The following is a 16,713-nucleotide window of genomic DNA, read 5'->3' as shown; positions in this document are numbered from 1 at the left end:
TTCTAAAACAGTGTTACCCAAAAACAAACAAACAAATCCCATGTTATTGTCAGACTTCAGATTCTTCTTTGCTTCCACTTTCTTCTCCTTGGCCTGGGCAGCAGTGATGTAGGGGCAGGACCTCCTGCAGGTGCACCACCAACTGCTGGAGCAAGTCCTCCTCTCCCACACCTCCACTGCAGAGGAGGCTACCAATCTTGACAACAGCCAGGGCCTCGGAAGACAAGCCAGGCCAAAAGCCATCATCATTTGCCCCAGCTGCTTTAGTAAGAATATTAACCTTATCTTCTATGATGATCGCCTCAGAGTTATGCAGAACAAGGGCTGAGTCAGTGCAGGCGAGCTCTGAGACAGAGTCCGTGGCGTCGACAAGTGCAAGGCTGGGCGGCCAGGAGCAGGGCTAGTGCTGGATGCACTAAGGGCCTCACGCCAATGCGGCCTCAGCTCAGAAGGATGGAGCATCTTGGCGGCAGCTGGGAAAAGGCTAATAAGCATTTTTAAAATTTGTAAATTGAGTAACTGGAGAATATAATCCCTCCTTTAAGACTTCACAGTTTTGTTCTGCTGCTGCCAAAAGCCCCATGGCAGTCTCTGTGCAGGACATGAAGGGTCCTGGGGCCTGGTTCCTGCAGTGCACATCAACAAGTAGGGTTTGGGTAGTAGAGAAGGTGGAAAAGGGCATCAAGGACACAGTGGCCCGACTTGACAGGACAAAAAAAAGTGACCAATGGCCTAGAGAAAAAGTGTATTGAGTCTGGCTAGAGAAAAATAATAACAAGCAATCATATTAGAAAGCTGGTTAGGTCCCTTGAATGTGAAGCAAATGACACTCATTTGGGAGTCATCAGGAGATACTGACAAGGGTATCTCATGGTGACATCAAAGGCATCATCTAGGAAAAGTGATTGAGAATCACTGGTCCAACGGTGGCAAGGCCAATATTGTGTAAAGTTGAGACTCTCATCAAAATCCGTAATTCCAATATTCAGAAGGGAAAGAATTCATCAACACTGAAGTTGTATGTTTTACACGACACTGCATCAGAGAATAAAGGGCATGTCCAGGTCACTGAATTTTAATACAGATTATTTGCATGGATTCCAACTTACTTTTCAATTTTGGCAAAACACCTTGCATATTGGACTCAGTCAGAATTTCACATTTTCATTTGGTAAAACTTCACAGTAGCCATTGGTCACTGAGAGCCAGTGCAGCCCTATCCACCCGGCCTGCTCCAGTAATTGGTAATACACACGGACCAAGTAGGAACGGTCTTTGAAGACATTGCAAAAGGGTGACATTCTTGGGAGCCAGTCAGTCAAATGTGAGAAACTCCAATGGATTTGGGATGATTTTAAAAGTTTTAAAAATATATGAAGATGTTTGTTTGATTGTTTTTCTAGCCAAGTGGCCTGCTGACTTGTAAATAATATGTATGAATCTGTGTGTTTTCTTCCAGGGTCTTTCTTCCCCAATTTCAAGCCCTCTGAAACCGTTTTTAAAATAGTCTTTTGGCTCGGATATCTAAACAGCTGCATCAACCCCATCATATACCCATGCTCCAGCCAAGAGTTCAAAAAGGCCTTTCAGAACGTCTTAAGAATCCAGTGTCTCCGCAGAAGGCAGTCTTCCAAGCAAGCCCTGGGCTACACCCTGCACGCCCCCAGCCAGGCCCTGGAAGGGCAGCACAAGGACATGGTGCGCATCCCCGTGGGATCAGGAGAGACCTTCTACAGGATCTCCAAGACGGATGGCGTTTGTGAATGGAAATTTTTCTCTTCCGTGCCCCGAGGATCTGCCAGGATTACAGTGTCCAAAGACCAATCTTCCTGCACCACAGCCCGGGTGAGAAGTAAAAGCTTTTTGCAGGTCTGCTGCTGTATAGGGCCCTCAACCCCCAGCCTTGACAAGAACCATCAAGTTCCAACCATTAAGGTCCACACCATCTCCCTCAGTGAAAACGGGGAGGAAGTCTAGGACAGGAAAGATTCAGAGGAAAGGGGAATAACCTTAGGTACCCAGTCCACTTCCTTCTTGGAAGACCGGCTCTTCCTGGAGGACAAGACAAGACCAATCAAAGAGGAGACCTTCTGGGAATGGTGTGGGGGGTAGACCCACCTCATCAGGGAGCGGGTAGGGTGCAGGGAAGAGGGAGAGTGTCTCACAACCAATCAGTTCCGAACCATACTGAACAGCATTTCCCTGCAGCTATTGCTTTCTTGTTCACTCTGCGCCCGCTTCAACGAAAACCACCATGGGAAACAGAATTTCATGCACAATCCAAAAGACTATAAATATAGGATTATGATTTCATCATGAATATTTTGAGCACACACTCTAAGTTTGGAGCTATTTCTTGATGGAAGTGAGGGGATTTTATTTTCAGGCTGAACCTACTGACAGCCACATTCGACGTTTATGGGGAGAGGGCCTAGAGAGGAAGAGCGTAAGATGGTGGCCGAGATCCAGACACGTTATTTTTAGAGCAAGTCGTGAAACTCCACCCTTTCTAATACAACCAGTTTCTCAGTTTGAGGGAAATTTGACAGTGAGATTTACCTTTGACTGCACTTTGAATGAATGCTGCCCCTCATTTCCCAGTGACAGTGAGGGAGACTCATGTCTCAGAATGTAGCATTCTCTATCCTTGGGTCAGGAGAGGGTTCAAAGAACAAATCAGGGCAGTATGGCTTTTCCCAAGAAAAGCTCTTGTCTACTGGCTTTTCCCAGTAGACAAGAGCATTGTTCTTTCCATTTAACTACTACAGAGAAAAATCCAGTAAAGTGTTCCAAGATCAGATGATGATAGGCTTCCTCTGTTATATCTTTAAAGACCAAGAGCTTGGAGGGCTGTTAATTTCTTGCAAAGATAGAGGCTGTTCACTTACTGCACAGTCATTTCAACACGGCTTAGAAAAGCCTTTCTTGGCAAATCACTTACCTATTCCAGAACTCTGTTATGAAAATCCAGAGCTTATAATATTTTGAAAGGCAAAAGACTGGCTCTCATCACTTCTCATCTGCTTCACTACTGCATAATGAATGAGCTTCGCCTGTGGCATGTTGGAATGAGCCTTATGATCCAAGTACGTTCTCCCCGAACGTTGAAAAATACTAATGCTTAGCTTCAGGTAGATACTGATGGATCACAAGAGAACTGTCTAAAGCAGGAGTTTGCAAACATTTTTTGATAGAAGCCCATTTGTTCAGGAATCAGATCCGGTAGTCAATTCAACTTAAGCTATTCCTACTTTTCTGCAAGAACCTGGGAAACATGCTGTATTTTGCTTTATGTATACCAGATTTTGGTATACATAATAACTCAGTACACAACTTATCTCCTTTCCAAAATTCCTGGAACCAGAAGTGTTTCAGATTACAGATCTTTTTCAAATTTTGAAGGATTTGCATATACATAATCAAATATCTCAAAGATAGGATCCAAGTCTAAACACAGCATTCATTTATGTTTCGTACACGCCTTATACACATAGCCTAAGCGTAATTTTATACGATATTTTTTATTGACTGTTTTTGACTACAACCCATAGACAGGAGACCAGGTGAGGAATTTCCCACCTATACATCATGTTGGTGCTCAAACAATCTCGGATCTTAGAGCCTTTTGGATTTCAGAATTTTGGATTAGGGCTGCACAAGCTATAGACCACTAATGATGAAGATGGTAACTATATGTAAAAATTAAAATATGGCTGTCATTCCACAATAAGAATTTTTAAATCAGATTTATGTTTTTGGAATAATTCTTGACAATCAGTAATCTAAAACAAAAGACTGGCATCTTTCCTCTATTAAGGTCATTTCCTCTAAGAAAATCAAAGCAGCTATAACCTTCACCGCAAGAGTAGTGGCCTTGACATCTTTTTCTTCTTCCCTTGCAGCAAGATGATAATTTCCTTAAATCCTTCTTAAAAAAACAAGTCTCTTCACATTGCAATAGATGGTATGTTTGCATGTGGATTTGGATTTTCTTATAGGTTGTGTTTAGACCTGGGTTGTGACTGTTTCTTCAGCCTTTTTCTGAAGAGTGTCTTCTTACTGGCCAGATACATATTCACCCTTGTATTCAGAACTTGGATTCTGGCACTGAGATGTTGGCCAGATTTTTAGAGTCTTCTGTTCTCTTTGCATGTCCCCTAAGAGCTCTGCCAGATGTGGATATCCTATTATAGAGGCAAGCGTCTAAGAAGAACGTGAATATGCAAACCCTCACTTCTCTTCTGCCTTGATAGGAAAGATCAGTTTCATTGTTGAGAAGAGCTTGGTCCAGGATCTAAGAAAATTACTTGCCCCACTCCTCCTTCCAGAAAGAATATCTCCATGGGAAGAATGGTTAACATTTTTCTTCAATAAATTACGGTTCCATGTTTGAGATGATCTTTAAACATCTTTACAGATAAATTTTAGATATGGGAAAGCTTAGAAACACAGGAAATCTGGCACTAATGCCACATCTAATCAAAATAAACAACTAGAGAATCTTTTGGTCATCAGAATAAAACCATAACAATTGTATCCATGTAAAACTATCCGTAAATAATTGTTTGCTACACTCTTCTCCAGCCCCCTCTCTCCAGGGAGGTAAACTTTTAACGTATTTCTCCTTTCCCATAGCATGACACACCAATTTTACAAGAAATTGATAATGTCTCCCAAAACTTAGTCAAAGTAGGGTAAACAATATATGAGTTAAATTACTTTTTGCTCATTTCTCCTAAATCTCTGTACCATTAACCATGCCAAAAAATATCTAAAATTGTTGCAGTACAGAAAATAATTGTCATATTTATACTCACATGTTTACTGCTTCTATTTGGGGTTGGAGGAATTTACCCAGAGTAACGATGTCTTCTCTAATGTGTTATAAAAAGTAGTTGCTTTGGGGTTGTCTAAACATCACAAAAATCAATGTGACCTTCTGGGATAGGGGAAATTTGAGCTTATTCTGCAACTCAAACTGCATGCATTAAGAGAGACCCTGAATCTCATTATTGAAAAATTTCTCCAGATTATGTCATGGATTTCAGAAAAGTATTTTACTCATCAGTTATCTTTCCTTTTCCTCTTCATGTCTCCTCCAAGAGGACTTTTGCTTATAATCACATAGCCAATCTAAAACTCTATAAAATATTCAAAAATAAATATTCCATGGTAGACAGCAGTGTTTGGATAAATAAATATTCTCTTAAGATTTTTCTGTTAGGTCTTACTGTGTGCCAGGAATCTGCAGGAAATTTTGTACCCATTGCCTCAAAACTCCCCGGAAACTCTGCTACTCCTATTATACAGATAAAAATCTGATCATTGTGAGAGGTTAAGGACTTGCCCAAGACCAAGGGAGAACCATGATTGAAACCTGCATCTCCCTATTCTGAACCTGTACATTTTCCATAGCTCCCCTTCTTCAAAAGAATGGGGTAAGACTTTTCCCATTTGGATTGGGTATGCTGAGGATGCCAAGGCACAGCCAAACTTTTTAATGTTTTCTTTCCTTGGGATTTGCCTCCAAATTAACCATGGCAAACATGCTGTCAAATCAGCCAAGTCAAACCCAAGAGCAGGGTATTCGTGGAAGGGTTTGCTGTCTGCCCTTCTAACCATCAGACTGCACCACATTTTTAGGAGTTAATGGCCTGGAATGTGATGAAGTCCTTGCAGGGACATACTATGGCATGTTAGGGGAAGATGGGCATGTAAGAGAATACAGAAGAGGCCACATTGGCCAAGAACAGTACAATCCCATTGCAGATAGGACACATATTGGGTGTCGTGTTGAAGTTATTGATGATCAACCACAGTTAACAGAAACACTTTTTGGCAAGTACATCCCTTTTAAAAAAGTAAATGAAAACAAATACAACATCACTCGCTCTCACTCACCTGTATTCCAACTGTATGTTTTTTTAAGTTGGACAAAAGGGAAGATATTTCATCAAGAATTGCAGAGAGCATGTAAATTTTATGAGGTCACCATGGGGAAAGGTTTCAGAATGCTGACTTCCAGGTAGCTGAAGACCTAGGCAGTCTTTGAAAAATGAGGCACCAGCTGGAAGCTATGGCTATGTATCAGGTGACATTGCTTGTTCCTAATTTCTCTTCACAAGTGAAAACTGGATATCCCAACCTTCTGGCCCAGTAGGTTTCATGGTTAAGACCTGGGAGTGAGAACATTTTAGGAACCGTTTGCTTGGGCAGGTAATTGTTCACTCTTTGATCACGGCTACTTAATAAGAGCTTGACAGACTTTCTCAATTACTTCTGGGGCTGGTCTTCTCAGGCTCTTTGGCCATAAAAGATGCTGCCTCTGTGTATTAATACTTGTTGACTTAATTAAGGAAAGAGTGCTGCTCATCAGCATAAGGTGCCCAAGCAGATGGAAGGTAAATTCTCTAAGAAGAAAACAGATAAAAAGAAAGCAGAGGAGGCAAATATGGAGACATCAGAGGTATGCTCACCAGTTACTCTGATTTTTTTTTACACTACTAGGACTTTTAACCATGAAACCACCTGCGCACAGCTCCAGTGGAGCCCAGTTGGAACCCTGTTTGCACCTGCTCCGTGTCTGCAGACTGTGCTGGGGAGCTGGGCTGAGCCAGGCTGCTGTGGTGCCCACCATCTTCAGAAAGCAATGGCAGCTGTGGCCTCCTGGCCCTCCAGAGTCCCTGGGAGCTGAGTGAGTGGAGATGACCATTGCGGGACTGGGCTGACAAAAGCAAGTTAGGATTTCAGCAGAGGACACCAGTCCCTTGCTGCTGCTCCCATCAGCCTTAGCTTGTTCACACTCCCCAGACCCAAATGTCGTGGAAGAGGGGCTGAGAATGGCCTTAGCTGCTCTATGCAGGAAAATGTCATTTCCACTTTGCTGCTGCAACATGGCTTGCTGGTTCTCTCACCTAAAAGAAGGTTGTGGGGTTTGTGGGTGGAGGGGTTTAGCAGCAGGAAGATTTACCATAGACATTGCTCAAAGCAGGATGGTTGAGTCATTCCTTGCTGCAACTGATAAGCAAGGAGCTGCCCTAAAGCTTGTGGCTTATTCATTTCAAAAGACAAAATAATTGCCTTTCCTTTCCGTGTGGCTCAGGAATTGTTACTTTATTTTTTTGCCATATCATATTCAGTGAAGCCACATTATAAGCTGGAAATGATTATTGCCAAACTAAGAAAACTACAGGCTTAATTAGGCAGAAAATCTAAGAGCAAATGTACGCTGTATTTGGAGTTAAAAAAAAAAAAATGAAGGCACTGGTTTCTTCAAAACCCTGGATTCCATAGATGCATTCAAATGCAGTAGAGAGAAAGCTAAGACAAAAAATCCCAACTTAAGTTTACTATTTCTGTCCATTTATATAGCACTTTATATTTGTCAAAGTAATTTTGCTTATCTTAAGTCATCCCTGCGCAGTAGAAGGAGAAGAAAGATTATTGCCTACACTTTAGCATATAAAGAAAAGAGGAGGTGGGAGATGTAACGGTTTCTTGGAATATCCCCAAATCCAGCCTCCGACTCCTTTTTCCATGGCACCTCAGTGTTCCCCAGCTCCACTGTGTTTCCCGACACTCTGACTTTCATATCTCACTCATTTGTCCCTGACCTATAATTCCAGCTCTATTGGCACCTTCTCTCCCCTCGTATCTCTGCCATGGCTGGGCAGCACCGCACTGTTCCAGGGGCCAAGGGCATATTTCTCTGTGATTCTGTTCTTTATCCCTAGATGGTGGCAGCAGAGCCAAGGAACTAGGCAGGGCAGGAGACTTGGTTTGCTCCACAGGGTGACAAGGAAGGCAGTAACTGTCACCTTACTGTCCTCAGGAACACAGAGGTCCCAAAGGGATTTTGGGGAATAATTCTTTTCCCAGTCAGCCTGTGGGTCATCGCATACACATTGGTCATTGCCAGCAGCAAACAACCTCTCCTGCACCCCATCCTGCACTTGGCATAAAAAGGACAGAGAGCCACAGAGAGTCCCCAGCCTACAAGCTGGATGGAGTCCATGTTCATCTGCTCCAAAGTCAAAAATGCATTTTTCCAAGAGGCATTGCTATAAATGGGGGAGGAGGAGGATGTTTCCAGATGAGCCACCCATATTAGTGTCCTAGGCCAATCATAACAAACAAATGGGGTGGCTTCAACAACAGAATTTTATCACACCATTATGGAGGCTGGAGAGTCCAAGATCAAGGTGTTGGCTAGTTGTTTCTTCTGAGGCATCTCTCTTTAACTTGTAGATAGTTACCTTCTTCCTGTGTCTTCATGTGGTTTATCCTCTGTGCATTTCTCTGTCCTAATTTCTGACTATAAAGACACCTGTTTTACTGGATTAGGGTCCACTCTCATCACCTCATTTAACCACACCATGCCTTTAAAGGCACTATTGCCAAATACAGTCACATTCTGAAGTCCTGGGGGTTAGAACTTCAACATAGGAATCTGTGGGAGACTCATTTGAGCCCATAAGGACTCCCTCCTCACTCTTTCATTTCTGCCCATACGAAATGTACCCATAATTCTTTTCCCAGATCAGAAGTTTAAATTCGACCCTTTTTGATCATCCCAATTTCTAAGTTCTTATAGCAATTGACTGTAGAACATATTTGGCAACTAATTCTGTACTCTATTGTAATCTTTCTGTTGTTTTTAAAAGACTATAACTATTTAAAGTATTTTAAAGGATACCTTGTATACACGGTACGTATATAAGTCCTGTCTTCTCAACTAGAGAACTCCTGGATAGCAGCAATGTTCTGTCACTTAGCATGCCCATGGCAGTACTCCAGCCCTAAAGCAGGCATGGAGAGAGGGGTGCACAGCAGAGCAAGTAATCAGATCCAACCAACCACTAGTTACAGACACGGACTGAGAGGCCAGTCCCCAGGGACCTGGAAACATCAGACAATCCACCCAGACAGGCTCAGGCTGATGACCCTGATGATTCTTAGGGACAGTAAGATCCCAGTTAGGTCTGCAGAGCACAACAGGGGGGAACCCCAGGTCAGCAGTGGGGAATCCCAGATATCTTAAGTCAGATGGGCATATGCTCACCCAGAGACCATCTTTACCCAAGAAAGCAGAGGTCCATCCTTAAATAAGACAGATCCTAGACTCCAAGGGGAGGGTGAGACAGAACAAGATGGGTTAAGAACCAACAGCAGAGCCCAGTCTTGAGAACTGGTGCAATGAGGACCACATGAGGGCCCTATGATCACCCCAGGGTCTCCATGCCAGCAATAGGTGGGTTAAGGGTATGTCAGTGCTGTCTTCCCTGTATCAGTATTGGCTTGAAAAATGGGTGCCAAACAGCCTCAGGTAGTTTTTCCTCTACTCTTCTTATAGCCTAAGAAAGGCAGAAAAGAGGAAAGGAAGCTGCACTGTTTGGATTCAATATGAGGACATAGACAGCCAGGCCCTGCTAAAAGCTGTCTTAATTTCAACCTTCTGAAGACCACCTTCCACTCTAAAAGCCTAAGCCCTCATGAGCACAATGAGACAGTCCTGCTGTGCAGCTGCCCACTCTGCCTGGTCTCAGGGCATCCTGGCCTGCCCACCTTGTGCCTCTTGAAAAATCCCATGCCATTTCCACTTAATCACCCAAGCCAAGCCCCTTGTATTTCCCTCATAGTGTTTCCCTGACAGCCACAGAGTGATATATTCTCTTCTGCCCTGGTTCCTGAGAAACGACACGCATTTATCCTCATTTGGAAGAAGCAGGACTGTTCTAGCTGCATGGCATCTGCTGTTGTGTTTGCTGGGCAAGAGACAATGCTGCTGTGGCCTCCTATCTCCCTCCTCACTCCCTGGGGACTCTCAGGTTGGAAGTGTTTCTGGTTCCATAGTGTCAATCACATCAGAATACCCTGGCTGTCTAGAGTCACGTGATGCACCAGCTTCAGTCCAGTCCGGAAACAACAGGGGGAAAAATCACAACAAAAGGCAAACCCTACAAAAGGATTCAGTCTATTCAAGCCAAAAGCCATCCAAAACCAAGTTCGAAAAATATAGCAATGGCTTACTGATTTATCCTTAAAAATTGCATTTCTTCCCCTCCCTTGTCTTCATTCCTGCTGTTAAATGCAGCCTTATCTCTCACAATCAAAAGACAGGCTAATTGAAGCCTCACATGATGGGAGAGCTGTGGCCCATTAGTCAAAAGCTGAGCATCAGGCAGAGTATTCATGCCCCAGAGTGCCTCCCCCAGTCAGTCCTGGAGTCATGACAGAGGTGACAGTAGTCGTAAAGAGCAGAGAAGAGGGGAACCTTCATGAATCAGATGCTGAGTAAGCAGCTTGAATCTACAAATAAGAATGCTCAAATTCAATCTGACAAGTAAAAAGCTATTAAAAAGAACACCTGTGAAGTATTTTTAAGATCAAAACAAGCATTACAAATATTTAAGTAACAATTTATTGCTAGTTTTCTACATACTTAAAAAAAAGAGTCAAACTTTTATTAGGAAGTAATTGAGTAAAAACTGAGCTCCCTCCCTTGCTCTCATCTCCATTCCCAGCAGCTTGCCTGGCCCCCTCTTGCTCTTCTGAACATCACGTACAACCCTGATACCTAAACTTCAGTAAGTGAGAGCTGATATTTGTGCAGCAGAAATTCTGCCTCAGCATTTAAAGCTGAATCAAAAACACATGCTTTCTTCATCAGATGTGGGGGAAAACAAACTATTTTTATCTCTGGGTGTAACAAGTCACAAGAAATTCGCTCTCCAGTATTAACACAGAAACTTATCCCAACAATGCTGACAACAAAATCATTTTGCTCCCTATAATGCATCCATGATGATATGATGATTTTTGCAGAGCTAACGTTTAAAAAGTAAAAATCATTCTTTTGGAGTATCTACTACATGCCGAGCTTTTTGGTAAGGTATGAGATTTCGCAGTCACATTACAAAAGAAATATTTTCCCAGAGAATAAATACAACAATATGGATATGAGAAGAGTAAAGAAAGTCAGGTCTGCAGGGAGTTTTGAAAAAACAGACAGATTGGAAAGAGTTGTGTTCTTTTGTATGTTCTCCTGGTGTGCTCCTATGCTCACTTCTCAGCTTGCTAAATGTGACCTTCCCAAAGCCACTCCAAGACCCATGCTAGGAAGGGCATTGGAAGGACCTGGAAAATGGAGTTCAGAGACAGTGGCTGATGGACTGAAAGCCACACACCTAAGCTTAATTGCAGTCTCAATCTCTGTACCTATTTAAGTGGCCCTAAATAAGGCACGTGACCTCTCTTAAGCCATTTTCCTCACCTGTGAAATGGGATTAGCAGATAAAATTGTGTACATGAAACGCTTATGAGCTGATAAAGCTAAGAAATCATAGTAGGCCCCCAATAAATGCTAACACTCTTTTCCCGTCTTCATTTCCCCTCTCAAATGCTAGCTAAATAAGACACAACTCTAAATTAGATCAAGGGTAAGGTATCTTCAAGCACTGAATGTGCCACGTGCAGGAAAAGGGAAAATAAGTCCTTCACTTTCCTTTGCTCTTTATCTCACTTCAGGTTTTCATTTCCAGGAGTTGGTCATCCCCACCTGAAGACATTCATTTCTCTGTAATTAGAAGGCAGGTCCCAAAGCACCTGCTGCACCACAGCTTGGGTCCTGTCATTCCTACACTGAAAGTGCTAGGCACCAAATCCCAGTGCTCAGTTATTCCACACACTACACTGTTTACTTCGGGTTGGAAATATCCCCACTTGGAAAATTTGTCTTAGCTTTTAAAAATCAGGCAAACTGCACTACATTGAAGATTTCCACCAAGCTCTCTGAATTGCAGACAACCCAGAACAAGAGTATCCAAGGCTGGTGTTTGTCATCTTCCTCACATTGGCTACTTGCTTTGCAATAGGAGGTATTTTAAATTATCATAGTTGCCCTATGAAGGATACTACATAAAATGCCATCATTATAGAAAATGTGTGTGTGTCCGCCTGTGTGTGTGTGCATGTGTGTGTTTATGTAACTGATGTTATGGAAAAGAGAAGTAGTTGTGATCACTGGAAGACAGTAGAGCATCTGAAGCAAAGCTTAGATGTAAAGTCATCTAAGGAAATAGGGCTAAGCACCTCTTGGCTTGGGCAACTGTTGGAAGTAAACATTTACCAAGATAAAACAGCAAATTCCCAATCGTGAACAGAGGCCATTTTGATTTCACTGCAAATTGAAATCTATCTCATGGAAACTCAAGGTCACAATCTCAGTGCTAATTTCAGGTTCTGCTAGTCGAGTCTAGACATTTCTAGGGCACCCTTTAAGTGGTCTCCAGGAGCCTTCTAGGCAGGTGTCTTCACAGGGAAGTCCACATTGCAAGCTCAGCTCACCATGACTCAGGCTGACGGGGCAGTCGGCCATGCTTGGAGGCTGAATTTGGCAGGGACTTGCTGCCATCTCCCTGCCAAATGGTCTCTCATGACTCCAAATCTCAAAAAAAAAGTCACTTTTGGGGATGAGGTTCTTGGCCCAACTCTGCTTTATATAAACACAGTCTTTGGCTATTTCAGTCTTCTGGATTTTGAGAAGCAGCTTCAAGGATGAACAGATCGGTGTTGGCCCAAATTAAAAAGAAGAGGGTTCAGTTCTGTTAGTGTTTGGAGAAAGAAGACCAAAAGCATCATCTCACAGGGAGCAGAATGTGATCAGTCTGGCCAATGAGGAAATTAGAGGGGTTCTCAATTTAAGAACTCACTCTACCAAAGTCTGAAATTGTAAAAATGGATACACTAAGTTTGGTGAAAGAATTCTTTACAGAAAGATAAAATTGTGATCACGCTGATACATGATGCCTAGGATATTAAAAATGCATGATTAATTAAAGGTTAGTCAACCTTGTGTTTTAAAGGGACACACACCCATGACATGAAGCCAGCTTCCTGTCCACAACTGTTGTCCTTACTGCCTGAGGAAGGGGAGCATGAAACCCACCACTTGTCCTGCTACCCACTGTCTTTGGAATCCACCCCAGGAGCCCAGGAGCCAGCAGCCTTGCCTGACACATGGATTTACTTCTTTATCAAGCATTCATCTAAGACACAAATCCAATATATTACTTTTGCTTATGCAGGAAAAACAGTAACTTAATGATTATTATGAATTAATGATTATGAATGCTAAGGGAAAGAAGAAAAGAGCCTTTGGGGACAAATACCTGGATTTTTTGCAAATCAGTTTAGTACAACCTCGCTCCCACATTTCATTCTTAAAAGTTCATTAAGAATCATTAGCCACATGTAGGGTGCTGGAAATTCCATAAGACACCCAAGTTTCTTAAGTAAATGGCATTTTAAAAAAGGGAAATTTGTGGGTTCAAATATTCTTAAGATATATATTCATCAAGTATAATGTATAAACTTTGTTGATTTAGATCTTTATTGAAACTAAGTATAAAAAGTCATTTTTAAGTAATTGGAGAAGATGAAGCATAGGCTGGGTCCTATTTGATGTTAGATAATTAGATAGTTACCTTAAATTTTGTTAGATGTGATAATGGCATTGTCCTTAACTGGTAGGTACATATCGAAGTATGTTTACAATTTGCTTTAAAATTTTCTTGCCAAAAGTGGGTAAGAAATGGTGATAGACGAAATAAGAATGGCAGACAAGGCCACACACAGTTCTTCCATGTCTGTGCAGGTTTGAAATTTTTCAGAATAAAATATTTTTAAAAGAAAAGTAAGTTAGGCACTTTTCACTTGTAAAAGTTAGTGTCCCTCAAAGTCTAGAACATTCACAGCCATGTAACTCATGCTGCAAAACAAAATCCCCTTCATTCAAAGAGAGCTGCTGTTGCACTCTCTGCTCTCTGATTTCTTGATTCATGCTATAATATTCAGTGAGGGTTGACTGTGCTCCAGGGCCACGTCCAGGAAGTGGAGCATAACAAGAGTAGAGACAGAGTCCTTGCCCTCCAAGAACCTACGAGATTGATACAGGGCCATGGGAGCTTGGTGAAGGGCCCCAGCAGGCTGCAGAGTTAGGATTCTCAAAAGTGGTGATCTCTATGGTGAATCCTAGAGGACATAGTGGGGTGGGGAACAGAAGCAGTTGTTCCAGGCAAGGAAGGAAGGAATCTGTGCAAAGGCCCAGCGGCTTGTGAACCTCGGGTGTGTGCTGGGAGTGCTGCCTCCTCCCACAGCTCAGGGCACAGGGAAGGCAGTCTTGCTTATCATGGAGGCCACTTGGCTGTACAAACTCCCATTTCCCAAGTTCCCCCAGGCAAACCACACAACTGCTCTTCTTCTCAATCTTTTTTTAAGCCAAGACAGAATCACTGAAACAGCCAGTCAGTGGTAAGTCCAGGGCTCTCCTGACAGTGACTGTGTTTGGCTTGGCTGAAAATCACAAAGCCTTGTTTTCCTGGTTGTCTGATTCTCTTTGTTCTCAAGGCTTAGTGCAGCATTACAAAGGGATGGCTAAACAGAAAAAAAAAAGAAGAAAAAAAAAAAAGGAGAAGGTCTATTTTTCTCTTCACACAAATAAATATTTGCTCAAGAATGGAAGTGTCTAATTCTTATGAATAACCAAATGCTTTGGATGTCTTAACAAGCAAATCATATGCAAGGCAATTCAGTGTTACTACTAATTGAGGAATTGTTTTTAGCAAGAAGATGGTATGCAGCATGTTTTTAAAAAACAAGTTTTTCTAACAACAACAACAACAAAAAAAAAAAACACGCAGAAAATAACTGAATCACTATAATATCCCCAAAGGCTGCTTTCACATCATCAAAGGGTCACATCTCATACTACATTGAAGCATGTAAGAGTGTCAGGGCCGGGTGCAGCGGCTCACGCCTGTAATCCCAGCACTTTGGGAAGCCTAGGTGGGTGGATCGGGACATCAAGAGACTGAGACCACCCTGGCCAACATGGTGAAACCCTGGCTCTACTAAAAATACAAAAATTAGCTGTACGTGGTGGCACACACCTGTAGTCCCAGCCACTCAGGAGGGTGAGACAGGAGAATCGCTTGAACTCGGGAGTCGGAGGTTGCAGTGAGCTGAGATCCGGCCACTGCACTCCAGCCTAGCAACAGAGCAAGACTCCATCTCAAAAATAAAAAAAGAAAGAAAGAAAGAGTGTCTACTTGTGTTACAAATGGAGCAAAGGTGGTGGGGGAAATGGAAGCAAAAGGGACAGACTTGAAGCTCCACTTTTGCAATCAGCTAGCAGTTTAGAAGGACTTGACTTGCTGGGGCTAAGGAAAAAAAATTGGAGGTTCATTTTGCCTGTGAAATTAAAATTATACATTAGTAAATAAAGCTGACGCCATTTAACCATGAACCCAGTGACACTTCCTGGCTTGCTGCGGCATTTTTGCTTGTCTCGTTGTTACGTTTGTTCAAAGTACAAACACAGCATTTCCACATTGCCAGAGAAGCAAATGTGGGCTGACTGGCTGATTTTAGCTGCTACGGTGTTTCTGTAACCTTTAGCAATTGTTGTGACAACGACAATCCCTGTAAGGTGCAATTTCTAACTGTGCAGCATTTGTGAACCATGTCCACCTTCTCCAGGTTTGGTATTTGGTCGAGTAAGTTGGTAATGTCATTACCTTTTCTTCCATTTTACAAAAATAAAAAAAGTTAATCTGAATTGTGCTGAGAGTTTGGTATGCACTCTATACTATTCAAGGGAGCATTCTCTATGTCAGAATAATATATTTATGTGTGTGAATCATTATACTTGAATTTGTGGCAACATTTTGTATCAATGTATATACATGACACCCAGGCTGACTACAATGGCTTCAAAGCATTTAATTTCTCTTACATGGACTCAATATCCTTGGAATGTGCTGTTTAAGTGTTTCTGAATTTTCTATATGCCATTTTTACAGGTCTATCTGTTTATGATGTGATGTGGTAAACAATCATGTTAGTTTTATGTTTCTTTTCAAAGAAAATGAATGTATATAGTACTAAGCAGATGAATAAATTATTGAAAAAATATACTTTATGGATCATGCCCACTGATAAAAATAAATTTGTTGAAAGTGACTGTTCAAATTATAAAAATTTATATTGTCCTTATAAATATGGATGCCACCTATTTAAGTGTTGTTCAATATTGACATGTGTTCTCTAATAAAATATTTTAAACCTCTTTCTCTAAACACATAAGACCCTAGTTCTTCAATCATGGTGTGTTGTTAATGTCTCCTGGGAAATGGAGTGGGTAATGCAGGCAAAGAAAGTTCGTGTCTCCAGCCCACTAAATAGGGTAGGTGGTAATAGTTTACCAAGTGTCCTTTGCTTCTTGGATGAATAGAGATGAAGATTTATTTTAAGATTTGTCTTCATTTATCCTTTTGTAAGTAATACTTTTTTTGGTTATAGAAATCACTCACTTATTATAGAAAATGTAGAAAATAAGTATAGGAAAAGCAAAATATAAGGTGACTTTAAGTTTGCCTTCCAGAGATAACACTATTATTTTCTTCAAGAATCTCATTTTAGGCTGGGTGCAATGGCTCACATCTGTAATCCCAGCACTTTGGGAGGCCAAGGTAGGCGGATCACAAGATCAGCAGATCGAGACCATCCTGGCTAACACAGTGACATCTCATCTCTACAAAAAAAATACAAAACATTAGCCAGACATGGTGGCAGGCACCCATAGTCCCAGCTACTTGGAAGGCTGAGGCAGGAGAATCACTTGAATGAGGGAGGCAGAGGTTGCAGTGAGCCAAG

General features: G+C 42.0%; 1 protein-coding gene across 4 annotated transcripts in view; it reads left to right on the top strand.

Moving 5' to 3' along the window:
• Positions 1 to 12,985, top strand: part of ADRA1A (adrenoceptor alpha 1A) — a 97,627-nt gene extending 84,642 nt beyond the window's left edge. For 2 of the 4 annotated variants that reach the window (XM_010347764.3, XM_010347763.3), the window contains exon 4: positions 1,460 to 4,550. In XM_010347764.3, the coding sequence (XP_010346066.1) occupies positions 1,460 to 1,977 (518 nt within the window). In that variant the 3' untranslated portion in view covers positions 1,978 to 4,550. Of the gene's footprint in view, positions 1 to 1,459; positions 4,551 to 6,507 lie in introns of those variants that run through there. The other 2 variants (XM_074384083.1, XM_074384084.1) reach the window with 2 other exon arrangements.
• The last annotated feature ends 3,728 nt before the right edge of the window (positions 12,986 to 16,713 follow it).

This window comes from Saimiri boliviensis, chromosome 13 (genome assembly GCF_048565385.1).
Source record: "Saimiri boliviensis isolate mSaiBol1 chromosome 13, mSaiBol1.pri, whole genome shotgun sequence".
NCBI lineage: Eukaryota > Metazoa > Chordata > Mammalia > Primates > Cebidae > Saimiri > Saimiri boliviensis.
This window is presented reverse-complemented; position numbering and strand designations above follow the sequence as displayed.